At 40.7% G+C, this 18,114-nt stretch overlaps 1 protein-coding gene and 1 pseudogene across 1 annotated transcript in view; one reads left to right on the forward strand and one right to left on the reverse strand.

Annotated features, from left to right (window-relative positions):
• The window catches only part of DZANK1 (double zinc ribbon and ankyrin repeat domains 1), a 118,769-nt gene that overhangs the window by 93,549 nt on the left and 7,106 nt on the right, over positions 1-18,114 (reverse strand). The window contains exons 3-5 of the mRNA XM_045832945.1: positions 9,302-9,416; positions 4,620-4,716; positions 3,527-3,651 (exon numbers count right to left, since the gene is read on the reverse strand). Of these exons, the coding sequence (XP_045688901.1) occupies positions 3,527-3,651; positions 4,620-4,716; positions 9,302-9,416 (337 nt within the window). The remainder of the gene's footprint in view (positions 1-3,526; positions 3,652-4,619; positions 4,717-9,301; positions 9,417-18,114) is intronic.
• LOC123814853 lies at positions 7,969-8,653 on the forward strand (annotated as a pseudogene).

An 18,114-nucleotide genomic window follows, 5' to 3' on the forward strand; every position in this document is an offset into this window, starting at 1 on the left:
ATTCTTTCCACAAGACTGAAAAAGGTAATATTCTCTTATAGGGATGGTTGTCCTTTTGCTTAGTGGAGTTTGAAAGCAGACCTAACTAGGTGTATGGTCCTCTGGCCTGGGCTTTGTGATCCTCCAGAAAATATAGTGAGTGGGCCAATGAAAGAAATCAAAAGGTTAGGCTGAGTTACACCATAACATTATAGATTGGAAGTGGAGAAAAGAGCTTGATTTCAAGATAAGGACAGTTAGTTCTCTAACTGATCCTTATCCTCGATCCTTGATCATCAAAGTCCTCCATGGACTCCATTCAGGCTTATGAAATTAGATTATCTAGGAGGATTTCAGGAAGGGTAGGTGGAAATCAATCAATCTATCTATCTATCTATCTATCTGTCTATCTATCTATCTATCAAGTTCCCCCGATTATTGTAATGTTCAACCAGGTTTGGAAACAATGCTTTTTAACTTGTATACTTGATTATTAGTGTGAGTAGACTTGGAATCAGAGGTACACAAGAAGCAGTTGTGGCTGGATTAAAATATGATTCAATGTATACTCTTCCTGGGGCTCAGATTGGAGGGAGGAAGCAAGAGCTCTTGGGTTGTCTTTAGATGCCAAGATTCTAAATTCAACTTTATAAACATTGAAAAATCAAATTGCTATAATAGTAGTAGTGGTAGGAAAGTAGTGTAAGGGCATATTTCTTGTGTTTTATATATATATGTGTGTATATATATATACACACATATATTACATATATATCTTTTATTTATTTTGTATATAGATATGTGTGTGTGTATATGTGTGTGTGCATAATATATATGTGTGCATATATATACATGCATACACACACACACACACATATCTTTTATTTAGGTCATAAATCACTTCATTTGTCAAATCCAGTGGGCAAGTCCCTGTCCTTGTCTAATTTGAATCCCAGTAAAACTTCAAATAGATGACCAGTGCCTTCTCCTAAAACCCTTTCTTCTCTTGGCTTTTTCTTTTCTTTCTTACTTGTTTTTTCTTTTGCTTTCTCCCTGCTTCTTTGGCTCTTCCTCCTCTACTCAACTTCTAAGACAAGGATTTTGTCTTGTGCTATCTTCTTTTTCTGTACACTCTTGGCAAGTGATCCTGTACAGACCCAAGCTTTAAATACCATGTATACAGAGGTAGGCAAAAGTAAGTCTACAGTTACGAGTATGTAAAACACACAGTTTGTTTATTCTTGTATTATTATTTATTAATTATTATATTTTCCATATAAACAACTGTAAATCTACTTTTGCCTACCCTGGTACAGTGTTTCCACATATATATATTTCCAGCCCTGACCTCTCTCCTGGGTTTGAACTTGCATGGCAGGTTCAGTTTATTTAATACCCCCACTTGAATTTCTAATGATCCCTTGTATACCTGCATCCTCTCTCATCTTCTTCATCTTAATTAATGGTACCATTACCTCCAGATGCTCAGGCAAGAATCCTGAGAGTCATCCTTTACTCTTTATTTTCCCATCCATCTGATCCCTCAGCCAAACTTGTCAGCTCTACCTCCAAAACACTTCTAGAATCCCACTGTCTCCTATGAGGACCACTTGTACAACTTTGGTACAAACCATTATCATTTCTCACCTGGAGCAAAAGCCTTCCAAATGATATTCCCCTCTAAATTCCTCTATAACCTAAGATCCAAACAATGGCCAATGAGAAAACCTCTTTCTGTCTTCTTTTAAATGCAAATGAGATCATGTCTTACTGTCCAAATGGATTCCCTTTACAATGAGTAGAAAATTCAAACTCCTTATAATGGGACTCACCCATAGTATTCTGTGATTCCCAATCATGCCTACCCATTAGAATCACATGTGGATGAATTTAAAAAATAAATAAAACTATGCCCAAACCCCACATCAAATCAATTAAATCAGAATTTCTGAGTTTGGGTTCCTGGAATTGCTGTGAAGCCCCTCAGGTGATTCTGATATGCAGCCATGTTTGAGAACCATAGATCTCCTAGCTCTGGCCCAGTCTACCATTCCCACTTCACCTCTCACCTTGCTTACCACACCAGCCTTCCTGCAATCTGTTATCAGCGTAACCTGACAGGTGCCCTAAGTGAGGAAAGAGCCACAGGAAGGGCCCAGGACAGTGTGAGTGAAGCCCCACTGTCTGGGTAACCAGCTAAATGGTGTGTGACAGCAGATTCCTTCCCACTTTCTGACCCTGCCTCCACCCCATAAAGACGTGGCCGGAAGGGGTTGTAGCACTGAGGCACCAAGTGTTTGTAAGGCAAGTGAAGTATTTGGCTGAGGCTAAAAACCTTCTCACTCCTTTTCAGTCCCAGAGGACAAAGCTGCATGTGACCTAGAGGTCAACATGGCAGCAGGGGGAGGTTCTGTCCTATCAGTCTAAGAAAAGGACAGGATTGGCTAGGGTGCACAGGCACTCTGGGAGTACAAGAAGTGTGGGCTGGGAAATACAAACTGAGGGAAGGAACAAATGCGCTCAATGTTTCTGGACCCACTTCACAGAGGTAGAGGCTGGGGCTTAAGGGATTGACTGGCCCTGGAAGCTGTGTGGTCAATGGTAGCTCTGAAAAGAAGGGTATCTGAGGCCCACAGCAGAAAGAGAAGCTGAGCTGGTTGGAGGAGGACTCAGTGGCTGCCTGCAATTCCCACAGGACAGTATTTTGAATGAGAGAAAGAACTCTGGGCCACAGCCTTGGACTGGTCTGGCAGGGGATGGCTGGGTTTTCCTCTGGGTGCTCTGGAGGGGAAGGGCTTTGAAGAAGGAGCCTGCCATCGTCTCAAATTGTGCAGCTTTTGAATAAAGGACCTCTTTCCTTTTCTCACCAAACCTCTGCCTTCAGAATTTGCCTATGGGTAGCAGCAGACAGCCAAACCCCACTTTTGTTTGGTAACAAATCCTTACTTTGCTGTACTTGTTGTTACTGCTGCCAAGAGATTTGCAGGGCTGGCTTCTCTTCATCTTGAAGGTTCAATTCAAATGTCACCTTTTCAAGAATACCCTCTCCTATTATTCTGAATAAGAACACACTTCTTCCTTCATGGTCATTCTCTCTCCCAGGGTTTCTCAGACTTGAATGTGCATCAAGGAGGGCTAATTAAAACAGATTAGTGGACCCACCTCCAGAGTCCCTAATTAAGTAGGTGTGACATGGGGCCTGAGGATTTGCATTTCCGATAAACTCCCACATGATATCTGTACTACTGAAGTGCGAGGTCCACTTTGAGAACCACTGCTCTATCCCATTACCCAGTGCATCTTTTTCATGATCCTTATCACAATTTTAAAAATTTTGTTTCATTATTTACATATTTATTATCTTCCTACTCCCACCCATCAATAAAATGTAAGCTCCATGAATATGAGAGACTTTCTAGTCCAGCACAGTATTCCCAGCTTTGGAACATGGTGAAAAGGCTGGGAAACACTTCCTTAAAGTAGTTCATGGGAAACATTAAAAAAACAGTAAGTATGTAATACTCTTAAGATTTTCTTTAGAAGTTACCTGGGACTTGTGGGTGGGTGGTCTAGAACTTGATTGTTCACAGTAAGCTGGAATTTCCAGGGGACTCTCTGAGAAGTGAAGATCTTTCAATGTTTTAGGTTCACTTCTTTCACCTTCCTCAAGGTCTACAATTACATTAAAAACATTGTTCTGTGGACATCTGTAATTATATATATAATCACGCAAACACATCTTAATAGTTGGAAAACTTGAAATAAGGGACTACTGTCATCACATTCTTTCCCTAAAGTAGTAATCAAGTAAAGATGCTCTCACTCAGTTGAATTAGCACTGAGAAAGAAAAAAAATTAGCCCAGGCTAAGAAAATTAAAATCTGCCCTGCTACACTCCAAACATTTCATATCAGGCTGGCAAAATAGATAAATCCAACTGCAAGTTTATCAGGAAATATATCTCCCCAAGACAGAGTACAGTAGTAAAATGTTCTAACAGCATCCCCTACCCCCAATTGAGTGACCAAGGTTTCCTGCTTGCCAAGAAACCATGTTCTCTAAAAAATCAGATGTTCAGAAACTGCTGTTTCAAATAATATCAATAAGAATAAAACATCTGACACTTGCCTGAAGACCTAAGTCACTTTGACATAGACAAGCATCTTTAATTTCCAACTCTGGTGCAGAGCGTCATAGAAGGATTTCTAAGCACAATTCCCTAAGCACAAATAGCCATATTTGCCTTTGTTGTTTCCAAGGTAGCAGAACACTGATTCCATTACTAGTCCATATCTGATAGTGACCACTTCACACACACCCTGCTGTGCTTTGAACCTTTCAAACACTCTGCTTTCATTTACATGAAACCACCCTCCCCCACCAAGCACTCCACTATATTTTCCTTTATTTGGTGATACACCCCATGGATCCTCTGGCATGTGGTCCCCCTCATTGCAGTGAGTCATAAACCTGACTTTGGTGGACTGCTGGAGTAGCTCTTGTGGATAAGCCATTAGCTAAAATAGCACTAAAACACAAATCATAGCTTATTTTATTCCAACCCTTCTGCAGACAAAACAAGCCGTGAACCTGTTTGGGGTTTAAATACTAAATGTTATCTTCATTCTCTCATGTCATACCTAGAAACTTTCTAAGGTTTACATTCCAACCCAGTTTATTTTCAGCATTCTTGGATTTCTTCCTTAGTTTTGATCCAAAAAATCCATTTTTCAATTCCTAGGAATGAAAAAATTGCATGTCAGTCACTTAATCAGGTCCACTTAGAATGTGAACATTAAAAGTTACAAGGTAGAGGCAGTGTCATAGTGTGTTCTTCTTACTTGAAAGGATTTACAGTAGATTTTACAAAGTGAACTCTGCTTCATCTTACTCTGGAAACACACAGCCTTGTATCTGTGTGCTGCCTGGCTGGCAGTGTATCTGGTTGGTAAGCCTCACCAGGTTAAGTGGCCAAGATGAGAGGTAGGTAGCAGCACATGTAGGCAGGATGTGCTGATCACAGGAGTCTGAGTAGTAACAGAGGGACCACCAGATCCAGGAGGCAAAGACAGGGTGGGAATCAGACCAAGATAGGACTTACATACACTACCTGCCCACATATAGTCCTTAATACTCCTCTCTGTACTTTCTCCATGAATTCAGTCACTTATGCCTGATTAAGCCTGAGCACCTGCTGACATATAAGGCTCAGCCTCTGCTGGCTGCCCCTGCCCAGTGTAGATCCTTTCAGTGATCATACTTGAGCCCTGCACTCTGCCTGAACCCACTGCTTTGGTCCCACAGCCTCCTCTCTGGTCTTTGGTCCACTGTTGGGCTAAAGAGACTCCCCAGAAAACTTCGAGTCACCCCCAACAAGACCTGTGTGACAGACTTTTTAGTTGGTTGCATTACCGTGGATTGGGCCACCCTCTTACACTCGGATCTATTTCATTGATAGTCACAGCCCAGGGACTGAAGTTTCAAATATCCTTTTTAGATAGGTCTAGATTACTCTCCACAGTGATGCTCTGCAGCTATTCGGGAATGAAGATTTCTACATAACTTAAGGCTACACCCACTGAGGGCTTCTCTACTACTCTGGTGCATCTGTTCAACAAATATATACTCACTGCCCTTTCCTACCTGCTCCTGTGCAAGGCACTGAGTATGGAAGACATGTTCTCTGCTACTTTGCAGCTTACAGTGCAAGGAGATCATAGACAAGGAGCAAAGTAATTACATATTCAAAGCATTGTATAAAAGGAAAAGGCCTGGGTGCTAGGAGAACAGTGACAGAACACAGACAAACACAGTTTAGTTTAGCTGGAGTATACAACAAGAAAGGATGACTAAGGGCAAAAACTTATCACTTAAGATGCCAGACTAAAGGTTTCTCTTTCTTCACTAAGTAGAGGGGAGTCATTGAGGACACTAGAGTATGGGCAGTGATGATGGGTAGAAATTTCCGAGGTGCAGTGTAGAAGAAAGGCTGACCATGTGGGGAAATGAGCAAAGATACTTCGCAATGGCTGATAATGGCCTCAATTATAAGAACCTGACTGTGAGTAGAATGACTGTGGTGCTGAAATGAAAGGGAAGATGTGACTAATGAAAAAGAAGGAATCAAGAACGTGGTGACTGAGAAGATCTGGCCAAGATGGAGGCATAGGTAGAAACACTTCCCTTCCTCACACAAACAAAAAAAGGATAACAACTAATTTAAAAACAATAAACAACCAGAAGTGCCAGAAAATCAAACTGCATGGAACTCCGACAACCAAGGAGTTAAAGAAACATTCACCTAGTCCAGTACGTGGGGAAGAAATGGGAGATAGGCAGCAAGGCAGGGACTACGGGGACAAGGCTGAATGTGAAAGTAAAGACTCAAAACTAGCTGTAAAATACTGGGGGACTGTGACAGCGGGAGAAACTCCCAGTCTCACAGGACAGTTTGTTGGAAAGTGAGGCTAGAGAGGAGCAAGTGAGTAGCATTGTTCCCTTTCTGACCCCTCCCCCACACAATGCCACAACACAGCAAAAAGGGTTGCCCTACCCTGGCAAACACCTAACGCTCTGCTCCCTTACAACAAAAAAGGTATGCCAAGACAAAGAAATATGGCCCAAGTGAAAGAACGAATCAAAACTTCAGAAAAAGAGCTAAGTAATGAGGAGATAAAAAAACCTATCTGACACAGAGTTCAAAACACTGGTAATCAGGATGTTCACAGAACTGATTGAGCTTGGTCACAAAATGAAGGAAGAAATGAAAGCTATCCAAAGTGAAATAAAGCAAAATATACAAGGAACCAACAGTGAAGAGAAGGAAACCAGGACTCAAAGCAACGATTTGGAACAAAAGGAAGAAATAAACATCCAAATGGAATAGAATGAAGAAATAAGAATTCAGAAAAATGAGGAGAGGCTTAGGAAACTCTGGGACAACTTTAATGCTCTAACATCAAAATCATAGGGATGCCAAAAGGAGAAGAGGAAGAGCAAGAAATTGAAAACTTATTTGAACAAATAAAGAAAGAGAACTTCCCAATCTGGCAAAGGAAATAGACTTCCAGGAAGTCCAGGAAGCCCAAAGAGTACCAAAGAAATTAGACCCAGGAGGAACCCACCAAGGCACATTATCATTAACTTACCCAAGATTAAAGATAAGGAGAGAATCTTAAAAGCAGCAACAGGAAAGGAGAGAGTTACCTACAAAGGAGTTCCCATAAGGCTATCAGCTGATTTCTCAAAAGAAACCTTACAGGCAAGAAGGAGTTAGAAAGAAGTATTTGAAGTCATAAAAGGCAAGGCCCTATATCTAAGATTACTCTATCCTGCAAAGCTTTCATTTAGAATGGAAGGGCAGGTAAAGTGTTTCCCAGATAAAATCAAGTTAAAGAAGTTCATCATTACCAAGTCCTTAGTATATGAAATATTAAAGGGACTTATCTAAGAAATTGAAGAAGATCAAAAACTATGAACAGTAAAATGACAACAAACTCACAACTATCAACAACTGAACCTAAAGAACAAAAACTAAGCAAACAACTAGAACAAGAACAGAATCAGAGAAATGGAGATCACATGGAGGGTTATCAGTAGGGAGAGGGAGAGGAAGAAGGGGGGATAAAGGTACAGGGAATAAGAAGCATAAATGGTAGGCATAAAAGAGATGCAGGAAGGCTTATAATGGTATATGAAACAGAGAAGCCAAGGAACTTATATGTACAACCCATGGACATGAACTAAGGTGGGGGGAATGCTGGAGGGTAGGGGGAGTGCAGGGTGGAGTGGGGATAAAGGGGAGAAAAAAATTGGGAAAACTGTAATAACATAATCAATAAAATATATTTGAAAAAAAACTATGTGTGGGGGTCATGGCCTTGCTCCCGCTCTGCAAGGCAAATGCTGGGCACATCCAGGCATGGGGGTGGGGTGGGGCCTGAAGTGCTCATGGGTCCATGCTAGGACTCTGTGGAGACAGAAGAAGCCATGGGTGGGACCTCCAGCACCTGCCAGGTCACCTTTGAGGCGGACGAGAACTAGAATATCACCATGGTGAAGGGCATTTGGCTTTCAGAAAATGTGATTAATCGTATGAAGGATATCTCTCCATCAGGCTTGAAGTTTCAGCAGTATTTTGGTGTTTATGGTGCCTCAGTTTCTGATGAAGAACTGAAAAGAAGAGTAACTAAAGAGCTGGCACTGGAGCAAGCCAAGAAAGAATATGAAAATCAGAAATGACTAAAGCAAGACAAAGAACTAGACTGCAAGAGGGCTCTTGCCAATGAGGAGTTGATCACAGTTATTCTCCAAGAGAGGATATCAAGTGAGGAGGAATGCACTAAGGCAAAGCACCTGGCTAAGCTGCTTGAGGGGAAAGATTGAGTAATAAAGAGACAGGGTGCATACTACAAAGAGTAGCTGGGTAGACTGGAGGAGAGGAGCTCAGAGTTCTATAAAATCACCACTGAACAATATCACGAAGGTGCTGAAGAGGTGGAAGCAAAATTCAAGCAGTATGAGGTTCATCCAGTTTGTGCGGATCTGCAGGCCAAAATCCTCCAGTGTTTACCTCCAGAACGCCCAGCAGATACTCAGCTGCTCTGCTCTGGCCAACCAGTACAGGCGCTGTGTCAACCAGGCCAAACAGAGCATGATTGAGAAGGGAGGATAAAATTAACTTTCAGGACAAGCAAAACTCCTTCAATGTTAATTCCAGAGGTAGTACATTTTTTTTCCTTGTGATAAAGTAACCTACTAAAGAGAAGTGCCTGAGAGCAGATTCGACAGAAGCACATCACAGTTTGATCAACAATGATTTGAAATTCCAAGGCCAATATCAGGATCAGCCATGAAGAACCCACTGCAGTGTTAATAAATCCCAAATGTGATGACAAAAGAGAAAGGCAGCCCTCTCCACCTTCTATACTTTCTATTCAACTTTCTCTTCTAACCAAGCTCCATCATTCAGTGGCCTCCCCTTCAGCAATGCTTGGGGTTGGGATGAGGACAAGGGAACTGGAGTGGGGAGAGGGGTGTGCCCCACCCCCACATCTCAGACTAGCAGTGCAGGGCAGATTCATCCAAACTGGTGCATTGGGTTTCTCTCTATTTCTTTTCTACTTTGACTTTGTAAGACCTATTTCATTTTAATTTATGGCGATCATGTAAGACAGAAAGGAGAGAAAATGTACCTCTTTCAGTGGAATAATGTTTATGATTACAGGTGAAATAAAGCATTTTTTTTACCAACATAAAGACAGCCTTGGCTTGTAAAAAAAAAAAGTGTGGTGACTATCTGTGTTATAGTGTCATTACTTGCCTGCTTTGAAGAATCTTTGAGAGCATTTTCAACACTGTCTTCTGAAGAGACTGTATTCCGTGGTTCATAGTCCACCTGAAACACCTTTGTTACAATGCCACTCTGTCTGCAGTCTCTGAAAATTATTTTAAAAAGAAAAAGTCTGTGTATTATACAAAGATTCCATAAAAGGTGGCTAGCAATTAAGATAACTCTATTAAAGTCCCTTAGTTTAGCTACTAAATTTATTATATTTTAAACTGGAGAAATCAAAATACAACTTCTATGGTCTTTGTCAACCTTATTCTCATTTAGATTATCTATCACTTTGTAAAAAACCACTCCAAAATGTATTGTCTTAAAACAAGTCTATAACTTAACCAGGCTCAGCTGGGTAGCTCTCATTTGCAATCTATCATGTTATTGTAGTCAGATATTGGTTGGGCCTGGAGTCAAAAGATCAACTTGCCTGGATGTCCAAAATGGTTTCTTCCCTCACATTCACAGTCTAGGCTAGGATGTTTCTGTCTCTGTCTCTGTCTCTGTCTCTCTCTCTCTGTCATTAGGTGGTTAGTTTGGGCTTCCTCACAGTATGGAAGTCTCAGGAAAGTCAGACTTCCTACATGGTGGCTAGCTTCACCCAGTGTTTATGTTCCAAGAGACCAGAGGAGAACCTGCCACTTTGTGTGATCTAGTCTTACCAATATTTCTGAAGCATTTTATTGGTCAAAAGTAAGTCATAGGGCCAGCCGAGGTTCAAGTGAAAGGGCTACACTGGGCGGCATGGTTCATTTTTGGAGACTATCTACCATACCATAAAGATTTTACACTTTAAGTCTCAAACTATTCTAAAACAAAGAATAGTGTTACCTATATATCATTCCATGTGACAGAAGGGAATTTACCTTATCCCATCTGTAGGTAGCATAATATATGCTGCTCTGGTGGATATAAACAGTTATTCCTCAAATACTACCATGTCTTCAATTTATTCACAATATTTTACAATCAATGTTGTTACTCTCTGATGCAAAAGAAATTCCATGAAAAAGCATGTAGAGGTGCCCATAACTAAAAACTGGTGGTGATTTATTCTGAGCACCAGCACCTCACCTATACTCTTTACTTTTTTAAAACAGTTTTATTGGCGTATAATTTACAGGCCATAAAATTCACTGATTTTAAGTATATAGTTTGATGATATTTAGTAAACTTATATAATTGTGCAATTATCACCACAATCCTGTTTTAAAACACTTCCATTCCCCTCACCACAAAATTCTCTGTGCAAGTCTGTTGTAGTCACTCCTTGCTACTACCTCCTACCCCAGGCAACCACTGATCTGCTTCCTGTTTCTATAGCTTTGCCTTTACTAGAAATTTAAAATAAATGTAATCATATAAATATAGTCTTAGCTGTCTTACTTCTTTCACTCATTTTTTTCAGGTTCATCCATGTTGTTGCATGGATGTTTCAGTATGAATATCACTTTTATTGTTGAATAGTATTCCATTCTATGGCTGTACCACAGTTTATCCATTCCCTAGCTGGTGGTCATTTTAATTACTTCCAGTTTTTAGCTATGATGAATAATGCAGCTATGAACATTCACATATAAGTCTCCACATGAACATGCTTTCATTTCTCCTGGTAAGCTAAGAATGGAACTTCTGGATCATATGATAAGTATATGTTTAACTTTTTAGAAAGTGCTGAACTGTGTGTGTTCCATTTTGCATTCCCAGTAGCATTACTTAAGGATTCCAGTTTTTCCACATATTTGCCAACACTTGACATTGTCAGCCTTTTTTGACCACCTGTACTCTTGATCATGTTCTCTGTAAAGATGTGGTTGATATGACCCTTGTGTATTAGGATAGAGGCTTGGCTGTTGTAACACAGTATCAAAACAACAGTGGCTTAAATTAGATAGAAGCAGCGGGGTGTAATCAGCCCAAAGCTGGTAGAGAGGTAACACAGTGAAGGAGGCCTTGTGTCAGATTTCCACCTTGTTTCTCCACTACCCCTAGATAATTTCACCTGTTCTCACAATCTAGCATGACTGAACACCACATCCACAGTACAGCCAGCAGGAGGCAGGGCCGACACCTTCTCTTTAAGGGCATAATCCAGAAGTCACACACACCTCTTCCACATATATCCCACTGGCCACAATTCAATGACATTGCTTTCACCAGCTGCAAGTGATTGGACAGGGGGCCTGGTCCTAAGTGGGTCTGCCTATGGCCAGCTGGTAGTGTGTGGGTTCTTGACTTTGTGTAGGAAAGATTTCACAATATGAGTCCAGGTGATTACAAGAGTATGTTTATTAACTCTGGGGACAGTAAAACAAGGAAGAACTTAGCATAAAAGCAACAGGAAAGCCTAGGCTAGGCTGCCTTAAATCACTGGGAAGTTAGAGAAAAGGGGGCCTTAGGGACGGGTTCATGGAATTAGCCTCAGATGAGCTGCTGCTGCCTATCGATTCCCTGGTTGCAAGTCTAGTAGAGGCCATTAGAATTTAGGATGTGCATGACTGCTGGGGAAGAAGAGAGGCAAGGAGAGGGGAAGGGAATGGCAAAAGCTGCTTCCCAGAGGGAGAGCAAGCACTGGGTCCTTTGTCTTGTGGCTTTTATCTCCTAATTGCAGGCAGGAAATTTTAGTCTCAGGGTAGGGTTTCAGCAGACTATTCATCAATTTTCCAGGTGTGCTCTTTCAGGGTCATAGTCTTCACTGATTGGTCAGTGCCAAGGCAGGGGGCCGTTAGTCACTGCAGCAGTTCCTGGTGTCATTCACCTAGTTTTGCTGCTTTCCTGGGCCTGGAGCTGCAACACAACTGAGGCCTAGATGTTCTCTATTGGGAGGTGGCCTTCTGTGTCTGGCTGTAAATTTCTTGGCCATTTTGTTCAGCTATCTGTCTCAGTTTCCCTATTCCACTTGTCCTGGCTTACTGGACCGTCTCACAACGAGAATTGGTAAATATCTTTCTCTAGGAAACCATGTGTCTTGCTAGAAATCATGGGCTCTATTTTAAAAGACTAGAGGCACCAATATTAGGGAACAGCCAACAGCTGTCTTTGCCACAACATCTGACTCCGCTTGGTATGTTTATTTGATATGTTTAATTCTCACTGCTGCCTCCTCCCCCTGCATTTGTGTTGAATAATCAGAGCTGGAACACAGTTGATTCTGTTTTATCTGTGAAGGTACTTAATGCTTTTTACATCTCCAATTGCTTTGTTATTAATTGATGTTAATATTGATACATTTTTCTGTTTCATTAGCATTTCTTTTGCAACTTATATTTCTTACACTCCATTTTTTACATTTCTTAAAATTTCTGAGTCTTTTAGTAAATAAGTCCCAACTTAAAATTCTTTAACTGTTCAGAAATGCAGAAGCATCAATTCCAAAACAGTTTAGAAATGTTTAACACTAAATAATATCTGTTTTAAGCCACATTTTTAGAAGAGGAAAAAATTTCTCAGAAATACACAATTTGCCCTGACTGGTGTGGCTCAATGGATTGAACTCTGGGCTGTGAGCAAGGAGTCACAGGTCCCATTCCCAGTCAGGGCACATGCCTAGGTTGCAGGCCAGGTACTCAGTAGGGAGTGCAGAGAAGCAACCACACCTTGATGTTTCTCTCTCTCTTTTTCACCTTCCCTTCCCCTATCTCTAAAAATAAATAAATAAAGTCTTTTTAAAAAGAAATATGCAATTTATATAAATAGCCACTATGTATCAGTGAGTGACAATATTTAAGAAATAACACACTTGGCTCTTTGTGCTAGTTGGTGGATACTTGCATGTTCACTGGCTGGAATGACTTACAGATGGCTAAACTTTGAAGAAATTTACGTTTTGTTTTGTTTTTAATAACAAAACCAAATTCACAGATACATAAATCTGGATACAGATAAAGATAAACTGCTAGTTAACCTTATTCACCTCAACATCCTGTCATCTGAATGTTCCATTTGGTCCCAGGTCTATCGTCCAAGATATTCATCCTCTTTCTTAGCATACTTCCCAGACATCACAAATACCTCCATCCAAGGATCATTCAAATCCTGGATAATTGTGGGTCTCCCTGCATTTGCATTTACAGCCCCATTGTCACTATGAGGAGAAGCCTGATTTCCATGCACTCACTCTTCCTCCTTAAGGTCCAGGTTGTCTCCCTGACCACAGCTGCCACTTTCTTGGTGACTCAGCCAGGGCATTTACCATGAACTTAGTTCCCCACAAGTAGAGCCCAGAAACTAGCTTAAATTCCCTGCAAAATAAAAGGATTTCCTGATTGTAATCCCAAAGAAGGATTAGGTTTGAAGATGAAGCTAGAGATCCTACTCGGAGCCTAAATCTCATTGGAACATACATCAATTTTTGCCAGGGTTGGAATCAGAGACCTTAAAAAATATATATCTTTAGGAATAATAATAAGAGGTACACTCAGCATAAAAAATTACATGTAGCTCCATTCCCACAAAGATTACTATCCCCTCAATAAAATAGCAGAATTATTTGAATGATTGCAAGGAAAGAGTGAAGCTTGAGCTGTAAAAATTCTGCAACTTGGTCCAGGTCATTTTCTCAACCTATTGAAAACTGCTAAGCACTGGCCAGATGTCCCAATTGGTTGGAATGTTTTCCCATACACCAAAAGGTTGCAGGTTCAATCCCCAGTCAGGTATGGGAGGCAACCGATTGATGTTTCTCTCTTACATCAATGTTCTCTCTCTCTCTCTTTGAAATCAATAATATAATAATAATAAAAAATATCCTCAGGTGGGGATTAAAAATTAAAAGAAAACTACTGAAAGTTTGGGCTAGATAAGTTTTTGTTGTAGGGGGCTTCCCTGTGTGCATTGTGAAGTGCATAGCAGTATCCCTGGCCTCTACCCACCAGATGCCACTTGCACACTCCCACCTCTAGCTGTAGAAACTGAAAATGTTCCCAGACATGACAAAATGTCCCCTTGGGGCTAATATTATACCCAATTGAGAACTTGTGGTTTAGGAACATGAAAGGGTTAAGTGAAAACCACTTATTCACCAGACTTACACTTTTCAAATTGAGGCATACCTGTTGAGCTGGGTCACACAACAACAATCTTTAAGTCCTTTGTTAAAAATCTGAGTAAGACCTGGCTGGTGTAGCTCAGTGGATAGACCATGGGCCTGCGGACCAAAGGGCTGCCAGTTCAGTTCCCAGTCAGGGCACATGCCTAGGTTGTGGGCCAGGTCCCCAGTAGAGGGCATGCAAGAGGCAACCATACATTGATCTTTCTCTCTTTCTCCTTCCCTTCCCCTCTCTCGAAAAATAAATAAATAAAATCTTTCCAAAAATCTGAATAATAAAAAACAACAGCTACTACATATCTTACCTCTGATTTTCATAATGGTTACAGTAAGTTCTATTAATCTCATTTAACAAAAAATGAAATTGAGACTCATATGGCCACATAACTTAATATCACACAAATAATTTCAGATGGAACTGGGATTAAAATCCACATGTGAAGTTCAACAAACTCCATCCTCTTTCCCCCCATTCCAAACTACCACTCTCAAAGCAATTATCTTCTTGCCCTTGTTGCTGCCTTTGAAGATGACATCTGGATTTTCCTTCACACAAAAACAATATTTTAGGGCACATTATATATTCCAAAAAGCTGGTGATAGATGCTCTGGTAACCTACCAGCAAGTTAAATTTATTACTGATGTTGCAAAACTGGGGGGTTCCTCTGCTAAAGAAAAGTGACTATTCTCAGTGGATTCTGATTACCCTCAACTACCTGTTTTCAGGTCAAGGCAGCTTCTACCTCAGCCTGCCTTGATACACCTTGACCATGATATTAAATCATTGCTAAAAAAAAAAAAAGGAGAACCATGCAAGTTCATCGCTAAAACACTATAGAATAATGGCATTAGAGATAGGAAGTTCTTGACCACAAAGGTGGCTTTTAAAGAAGCAAGAGAGACATCAGAAACTTTATAGACCTTGAACTAGACCATCAATATGGACCATCAAAACCTGAAAACCTCCCTCCCCACCGAGATGTTCCTGAGTTCCTGGCCCCTCCTGTCTACCTGTGTTCTTTACTGACCATTCTCTGATGTGAAATTCATGAATATATATTCAGGCACATGAAAGCACAAATATGACAATGCCCTTATACCTTTTCTTTAATTCTAGAATATCAAACTTTAATAAAAACATTCCAAAAAAGTATGGTAGTCAAATTTCTCTAAATGGAAACATGCCCCTCCCCCCAATTAGTTTGTCAGTTGCCATCTTTGGCTGCATATCAGAATCACCTGGAAAATTTAAAAAATACTGATTCCTGGGTTCCACCCCCCAAGAGATTGTTATTTAGTTGGTTTCAAGTGTGGCCTGGGCATGAAGATTCTGCAAAACTCCCTGGGTGATTCTCATGCCCACCTGTATCTACACCCTTGTGCACTGTGCCCTTGTAGAATCTCCTCCCACATTGACTTTAGGTATTGCCATGTGGTTTGCTTTGGCCAATGAAATATTAACAAATATGACACAAGCAGAGACTAGAAAAACATCTATTTTTGGGCTTGACCTTTCTTATTGCTTTTGGCAGTGAGACTGAGATAGTATAGGGGTAACATCTGGACTCCATCTTGACCAAAATATCCATCTTAGAGGCCCATGACTCTTCATTTTCAGTATAAAATTAACCTAACCACATTCTTAAAGGAAAGAATGTACAATAGCCCTGGCTGGTGTGGGTCAATACACCAGATCAAGCACCAATCTGTGAACCAAAAGGTCTCCAGTTCAATTCCCAGTCAGGGCACATGCCTGGGTTGTGGGGCCAGGTACCCAGCTGGGGGCATTTGAGAGGCAACCAATCAATGTTTCTCTCACACATTGCTGTCTCTCTCCCTCTCATTTCTCCTCCCTTCTCCTCTCTCTAAAAATAAATAAAACAAGTTTTTTTTTTAAAAAAAGAAACTTTGGTTTATTTTTTAAAAAGAAATGTACAATAACATCCTTTCTTTACATCATGTTCTGCAAAATATTTGCTTTGTACAGGACCTCTGAGTGGTCCACTGACCATGGAAAACACCTTGTGACAACCCTGGGATCAACCTCCACCAGATGACAATCATGAGATAACAGACCTAATCCTCATTCCCAAGCCCTACACCCATGCCAAGGCTCCTATATGAGGCATCAAGAACCACTCAGGAAGCTCAACTTCTCTTTTCTGGTTGACTCCCTTGTGCACAAGCTCTTTTAAAAACACTCTTATCTGCTTGATTTTATACTGAGTTTAGTTCTCATTTGTATGACACTGAGACTCAAGAACCTAGCATTCAAGGTCCGGTAACAAGACACTGTGTGAAAAAATTGAGGCTAGCCTGCTGAAGACACAAGGCTTCACTAACAGCCAACACTAACCACCAGAAACCTACATAAAGCTATCTTAGACTATCCAGCTTAAGGTAAGGCAGAAAGTGACTGCAACTACCCACTTCAATGACCTCAGACAAGGCCAAGAGAAAACTTGCCTTGTTGAAGGCACACCAAAATGATGACTTACAAAATAATAAGCAAATAAAATGACTTCTTCTAATACAGTAAGTTTCAGAGGTTTGTTATACAGCAATAGCTAATTGATTCAGCAGCCAAAGTTGAGAAGCACTGGTTATATAATTCTGGAGATCATTTTCTTTCTTTACTATTTATTTGTTGATTTTTAAATTTATTATAAAAGGAATGCTCTTAAATTTTGGAAGCTACAAAAATTATCAAGGAAAAAAATGATTGTATCAACAGAGGCAATGATGGCAAAAGTTTGGCATGTTTTCTTCTATTTTTTTTTCTGTGTACTTTTAAACAGTATCAAAATAATATAGTGTAGTTTTTATTCTAATTTTTTCATTTATTTTATCATATATATATTTGTGTATCATTCAACAGTTCACGACCACAATTTTTCCTCTTAATATGTTAATGACCTTTAATAGTTAAGTCTCATTTAAAGTCCTTTGTCTCTTTATTAAGAAACTAATTATTGGGGACTCCCAGCCAAGATGGAGGCATAGGTAGATATACTTTGCCTCCTGACACATTCAAAAGAAGGACAATGCTAAGTTTAAAAACAAAAAATAACCAGACCTGCCAGAAAATTGAACTGTACGGAAGACCAACAACTAAGGAGTTAAAGAAGAAATATGCATCCAGACCAGTAGGAGGGGCGGAGATGGGCAGCCAGGGTAGAGGTGACTTGTGGCAGCTAGAGGACTGAGCGGTCCCACATTTGTGTGCAGATAAACTGGGAGGAACAACTGGGGAGCGAGGCAGATGGTACAACCCAGGATTCCAGCTCCAGGAAATAAAACCTCAAAACCTCTGGCTGGAAAAACCTGTGGGGGTTGAGGCAGCAGGAGAAACTCCCAGCCTCACAGGAGAGTCCATCGGAGGGGCTCACAGGGTCCTAAAATGTACACAATCCAACCCACTTGGGACTTAGCACCAGGGTAGCACCCGAAAGGGCACAATTTACTTACGGGTAGCAGAAGAAGTGACTGAAAGTAGGGCGAGAGACAAGCAAGTGGCACTGTTCCCTCTGTGACCACTCCCCCACATACAGCACCACAATGTAGCAATGTGGGTTGCCCCTCCCTGGAAAATACCTAAGTCTCCACCCTTTACTACATAACAGGTGTACCTAGACAAAAAAAAAATATGGCCCAAATCAAAGCTCCAGAAAAAATACAACTAAGTGATGAAGAGATAGTCATCCTATCAGATGCAAGTTCAAAACCCTGGTAATCAGGATGCTCACA

This window comes from Phyllostomus hastatus, unplaced genomic scaffold (assembly GCF_019186645.2).
Source record: "Phyllostomus hastatus isolate PE091 unplaced genomic scaffold, TTU_PhHast_1.1 phas_contig_17, whole genome shotgun sequence".
Classification (NCBI taxonomy): Eukaryota; Metazoa; Chordata; class Mammalia; order Chiroptera; family Phyllostomidae; genus Phyllostomus; species Phyllostomus hastatus.